The following is a 6,038-nucleotide window of genomic DNA, read 5'->3' as shown; positions in this document are numbered from 1 at the left end:
CCTGACATAACCCCCCATTTGGGAAATACAAAGGGGATGTTCCCAACACATTTTAGGGATAGCATTCATCCCTCACACATGGTTGGGGCCCAAATTGTATGTCGGACCCCCTAATCTATCTCAGCTTCTGTGGGTACAGTTCCCACCTCTTCCTCTACCAGCCAAATAAATAACCTGCTTTGTGTGTTCCAGTGAGTGGCTTGGGATTTGAACCTGTTCCTTTGTCTCTCCTCTCATTTTGCTTCTCACTCTGCATATCAGATGATGTTTTCTTTATCAGGTCACTGCTGCAGCTGGTTAAATACAGGTTAGCAGGTCTCTGGAACTCGGTGGCTGAGGAGAGGTTTTCTTCACTCCTGGGGCAAAGACTCAAATCTTGTAGAGCTCTTGAAGAAAAGTCTTGGAAGCGCTTTGTCTTTCCCTTCGTTTTCTCAATCAAAATGAGAGATTTCTCAAGCAAAATGACAGATTTCGGACAATGGGACTAAATGAGGGGTTAGGTCTGTCTGCTGTGGCCTTTTATCTCCATGGCTCAAGGAGGGGTTGATCTCTTTTTGGCACTTGATTTTAGAAAAGCCTTCATGCCCAAGAGCCACGGCCAGATCACGGGGCCTTTTCTTGCTGGAACTAGGTAAGGTGGAACCTAAACTCCTGTCTGTCTTCTTACTGGTTTCGACTGCCTTTTTGGGTGTTTTTCTGTTCAACCTTTTGTTTTCCATGAAGGAACAGGATTTCCTGGTTCTCACTTTTCCTTTCCAGCCTCTGTGCACTACGTGGGGAGGGGTCATGTGTGGGAGTCAAGGCCAAGGAGTCCAAGACCACACAGTGCCTGGATGCCAGGTGATGCTCAGCTGAATGTCACTTTACCTCAGTGTTCTTCTGAATTTGGCTCCTCTGGCCTGGATTGATCCCATTTCTCCCAAAGCACTGATACCAGGATCTCAACCACACTTTGTTTCTTTAGTGCCTGGCAGCGTGAGAGGCTGATTCAGCCCCTCAGCTCTTAAGTGCCCTTTGGAAGTGCCCTGTTCTCTCTCCCTTGCTCTCTGCTGACTACAAAAGGTGCTGGGATGCACAAGATTCACATCACAGGTGCTTCTGCTGCCCATAGGCCCCTGGGATGCATTCCCAGCATCACTGGCTGTGGTGGAAACGGGGTTCTGTCTGTCTCCACAGCCTGTGCTGAGCCTTGCTGTGGAGCTGGGCAGCCTCACCGCCCTTTTGCTGCCCAGCCACCTCAGCTCTCTGGCAGAGCCTGCTGCTCTGGCAGCGGGCAGGGAGCCCATTCCCCGGGCAGTCCGGGGTGCCAGCTGACCCCTTAAAGGAGGCTTTAAGTGAAACAGAAATGAAAAACAGCTGTAACCAGAAATGCGTGTTAAGCAGGATCTGTGCTGTGACACCATGAGATAAATGCATCTCCCACATCACTCCTAAATCAGAACAAGGACCCTCTCAAGAGCAGCTTTCGGGCTGCCGTTACGGTCGGCGACCAAACTCATTTTTCCTTCTTTCTTTTGCCAAATTATTTTTTGTTAAAAGTTTTTGTTTTGTCAGAACCGTGTTCATGCTCTGCATCATTTGTTAGTCCTGCTTCCCTGCCAGTCCTGCCAGGACCCCTGTGCCAGGGGCATCAGACTCCTCTCAAGTGGTAGAGGCACTTCATAGCATGTCACAAAAAAAGTTTTCCTTTCTTCAAACTGAATCAGCCCCTTTTCCCTTGCTTGGAAGTAATCTGTTTCATTTATTTGGAAGAAATCTTGAGTCTCTGTTTCAAGGAGGGGCAGAAACAGAAGCAAATTAATGAAAAGCCAAGGGTGGGTTACAAGACCTATGGAGCAGACCTCTTCCACAGTCATCCTTGAGATGCCCACTGGGGTGTTCTGTTTAACCTGCCTGATCTCGTAGCGGACCTGCCAGTCCCGCTGGGCACCCCGTGTCTCACAGCCCGCTGCCTGGCATCATCCCTCCAGGACATCTGGCACTGATTCCAACCAGACTGTCATTTCCAGGTCAGTCTCCGCATTTCTGCTGACCACGTTGCCCCCATCATGAGATCATGTCTTTCCAGAGGAATCCTGCTAATGCCTTCATTCTGCGAGACCGGTATATATAGGGGGAGCTTCCCTGGGGCTGCACCGCGCAGTCCAGCCAAGGCATCGCCGTCTCCCCAGCAGCGGCACTGCCCCTTCTGCTCTCCCCTTGCAGCCACAGGTCGCAGCAGCAGCAGCAGCAGCAGCAGCAGCAGCAGCATGGACATTACCATCCAGCACCCCTGGTTCAAGCGTGCTCTGGGACCCTTCATTCCAAGCCGTTTGTTCGACCAGTTTTTCGGGGAGGGTCTCCTCGAGTATGACCTCCTGCCTTTGTTCTCGTCCACTATCAGCCCCTACTACAGGCAGTCCCTCTTCCGCAGCGTACTGGAGTCGGGCATCTCAGAGGTAAGGGCCCTATGACTTCCTCTCCTTTTCCTTCTGCTCCCTCCTTGTGCCTCCACCTGCTCCTCCTCACCCGCATCCCACCAGTGGCCGTAGCCCTGTGCTGTGGTGCGAGGGGGCTCAGACCTCCAGCCCACCACCAGGCACAGTCCACTTGCCCTTTCTTGGGTGCAGAGGGAAACCTTCCCTGGGGATAAGCCCTCCCTTCGAGGAACAGAAACCGTTTGGGCTCCTGATGGTTGTTTCCAACATGTAAAAAGCTGCCTTTGCTGCTCTGTGCCCACCAGCCGTGTGGCAAGGAAGAGCCAGGCTGCTCCCAGAGTAAGGGCTTGCGAGGGCAGCTCGGCATGGGAGAGGAGCCTGGTGGGCAGGAGCTTTCTCCAGCCCCCTCCTCCACCTTGGGAACACGGTGGTTTAACAATCCCACGCTGAAGGACCCTGGAGCAATCCTCCAAAGGCAGCTGTAGGAGTGTGTAGCTGTGGGGGCTGTGTTCTGAGCTCAGGGATCAGTTCTTTCTCTGGCCCTTTCTCACTGCAAGACCACAAAGAAACCATTAAACATGGAAAGGACAAAACACGTGCTGTCAGAAAGTATTACACTGGTTTCCATCCCTCTTTGCTGCTGAGTAAGAATGCCCAGTGGGTCTGGCAGAATGCTGAGTGCAAAAGGGTCCCTGACACAAGAATAGCAGCAAGAAGTGACCTCTCCCCAGAATAGTTGCAATGGTGCAGACACCTACCATGACCTCCCAGTGTCCCTGACACTACCAAGGCCTCTCAGTGTCCCTGGGTCCCTGTGATGGGACAGAAAACTCCACCTGAGGCCCATAGTCATGGAAGGAGAAACTGTGCCACTACCAGACCACTCCATCTCTGGCTTTTAAGCTGTTGGTGCTGACTCCTCACTCAGAGCTTGGGTCTTACTGTCTGACAATGCTCGTTTCAGGTGAGGTCTGATCGGGACAAGTTTACAATCATGCTGGATGTAAAACACTTCTCTCCCGAAGACTTGAGTGTGAAGATTATTGATGACTTTGTGGAAATCCATGGCAAGCACAGTGAAAGACAGGTAAGTGGAAGTGACGTGATGGTGGAGCAACTGGGGAGTCGAGCTCCATTTTCCTTCTTTCCAACAGTTCTCAGCTGGAGGAAAAAAAAAAAGAATTTATCAGACGAAGGAGTTATTTATTGATTGTCACTATTGGCATGGCCAGTTCCCATAGAGCCCCAACTTGATATCTGACAATAACAAGCTAATCCACTCCTCTTTTGTTTATTTTCAATCATCATCTTCCATAACCGTCAGATGACGGTGTCCATTGTTCCCTAATAACACTGGACCAGACAAAGAACATCATCTGGCGCTGCTGAAGCATGGCTGAGTTTTCATAAGCCAGAATCACTAGTGAAAACAGAGTTTTCATGTGCTGATCTGGGAGAAAAAAGCAAGAGCAAACAAAAGAAAAGAAAAACAATCAAGTGCCTCAGGCTTGGAAACTTTTAACACGTATGTCATGGAAATATCTGTGGGGGTCGAAAAGTGAATTATACCAGCAGGGGTTTAATTCTTCTCATACACATATTTGGCCAGACAAAGCTCTAGTCTGGAAACAGTATGTATTTTTTAACATAGTTATTTTTTCCAGAGGAAGAGAGCAGCTGTTTTCATGGCCAACTTAGAAAAAATAATTGCATTTCTCATTCTTTTGGCCAGAAAAAGAAGGGGGCCAGGACTGTGGCTGACACAGCATTGCAGCCTAGTAAATAAATACATGGGTGCACATATCCACCTTGCTTTTACCTTCCCGGAACTCCGGGCTTTGTCTCCAAGCATCCTTTGAAACGAGTGGCCTAAATCAGGTCTCAACCTGTAATATGGCCAAAAAACCACACCCTGCTGCTCTGCTCGGTTCTTGCAGCTTCAGGGGCATCATGGGGCACTCCTGGCCCCACAAACCTGTAAAGCATTCAAGAAGGCTGTGATGTGCCCAGCGGTGCTGGCAGCGCAGCGTCACGATGATCCTGGGGGAATGCGGATGTCCCCGCAGGGCCGGGCGAAGGGAGGCACGGAGGGTTTCTGACGCGCCTTCCCCCCCTTTCCCCACTGCCTCTCAGGATGACCACGGCTACATCTCCCGGGAATTCCACCGCCGGTACCGCCTGCCCGCCAACGTGGACCAGGCCGCCATCACCTGCTCGCTGTCCAACGATGGCATGCTGACCTTCTCGGGCCCCAAGGTCCCCTCCAACATGGACGCCGGCCACAGCGAGAGGCCCATCCCCGTGTCCCGGGAGGAGAAGCCCACCTCCGCTCCTTCCTCCTAAGCCCGCCTGCCACCGCGGCGCGCAGGCTGCCACCACCCGCAGGGCTCATCCCCAGAGCCATTGCATAGATATCAGTGAATATCCAGAGGGGTTTATTTTGTTGGTTCCTCCCCTACTTTGTTTCCTTTCTTTTTTTTTTTTTTTCTTTCTCCTCCTCCTCCCTTCCCCCCCTTTTTCCCTTGGATGGAACGAGGGGCTGGGTGAGCGGCTGGTGGACTAATTGAAGCTTAAACCTGTGGGGATGGCATGGATGGCGATGCTGCCATGCTGCTGTACTTGCTGAAAGGGTCTTCGTCCGGTGCTGTAGCCCATATCCACCATCAGGTAGGAGGGAGTGCACGAGTAATGCTGGCTCCTGGTGCACCAAGTCTCCAGGCAAGGCTTGGAGCAGGGGAAAAGCCCTGCAGACTTGCCCTACCCCACTCAGAGTTAAACTGGTTACTCTTAAAAAAAAAACCAACAAAACAGCAACAGAGCCAAGCCCCACACTTGAGATCCTGCGTGCATGCAATGAACCTGCCACGAGTTCCTTGCAGCCGCAGGAGAAATAATAACATCTCACCTTCGGGGAATTGAAACGTGGTTTTGGTTGTTTTTTTTTTTTTCAGCAAAGTGTTTAAGTGTGTCTGTTCACACCACTGCCCTGTCGTTTCCCTCAGGGACAACTGGCAGGAGGACAAGCACGTCTTTCTACTGTCTTAGTAGGCCCTCGGGGGAGAGAGGGGGGCTCACCGCTGTGCAGAGGCTTCACATCCCCAGCCAGCTCTCCCCAGCCTGTGCGTTAACACACCGTCTCCCTTGCTCTCCCTGTAATTCTAGGGTAGCTCCACCTCTCCCACTGGTATCTGGCGCTCAACCTGAGAACGTGGTCAGTGGCGGTCAATAAAGTGATATAGGAAACACGCAATTGGCTTCGGGGGCTTCATTTGTTCCTTTGGAAGGTTTTGGAGGTCAGCACGGTGCTTATCACCGCTTAAAGGATGAGCTTTCCACTGTTGGGATGATTTCTTTCGTGTTCCTGTTATCCTTCATGCAAGCAAAACAAAAGGATCGGAAAAAGGACGAAATTCAGCAGCCTGACAACCATGCCATTCCTTCAGTTCATTGGGTCAGTACAGACAGCAGTGCAGACCTCATCTCTGTGGAACAATGTGAAGGATTTAATCCCAAATTAATGACTAAAGTTGCTTGATGGCAGGGCAGGTAGGGTGTAGGTACGAGCTCTCCCTGCAGCTGCCACACATGAAATCCACAGCTCCCAAGTCTGCACAGATGTGA

General features: G+C 51.3%; 1 protein-coding gene across 1 annotated transcript; it reads left to right on the top strand.

Moving 5' to 3' along the window:
- The first annotated feature begins 2,187 nt into the window (after positions 1-2,187).
- CRYAA (crystallin alpha A) lies at positions 2,188-4,863 on the top strand. Its single transcript, XM_064646982.1, has 3 exons — positions 2,188-2,438; positions 3,382-3,504; positions 4,551-4,863. Exons 1-3 carry the CDS (start codon positions 2,250-2,252, stop codon positions 4,758-4,760), a joined length of 522 nt encoding a protein of 173 aa, XP_064503052.1. The 5' UTR covers positions 2,188-2,249; the 3' UTR covers positions 4,761-4,863.
- Positions 4,864-6,038: the final 1,175 nt, after the last annotated feature.

This window comes from Pseudopipra pipra, chromosome 2 (genome assembly GCF_036250125.1).
Source record: "Pseudopipra pipra isolate bDixPip1 chromosome 2, bDixPip1.hap1, whole genome shotgun sequence".
NCBI classification, from domain to species: Eukaryota; Metazoa; Chordata; class Aves; order Passeriformes; family Pipridae; genus Pseudopipra; species Pseudopipra pipra.
This window is presented reverse-complemented; position numbering and strand designations above follow the sequence as displayed.

Coding starts and splice junctions, on each gene's coding strand:
- CRYAA (XM_064646982.1), top strand. CDS start 2,250: ATGGACATTACCATCCAGCACCCCTGGTTCAAGCGTGCTCTGGGACCC. Junction 2,439..3,381: donor TGGAGTCGGGCATCTCAGAG/GTAAGGGCCCTA, acceptor TGCTCGTTTCAG/GTGAGGTCTGATCGGGACAA. Junction 3,505..4,550: donor GCAAGCACAGTGAAAGACAG/GTAAGTGGAAGT, acceptor ACTGCCTCTCAG/GATGACCACGGCTACATCTC.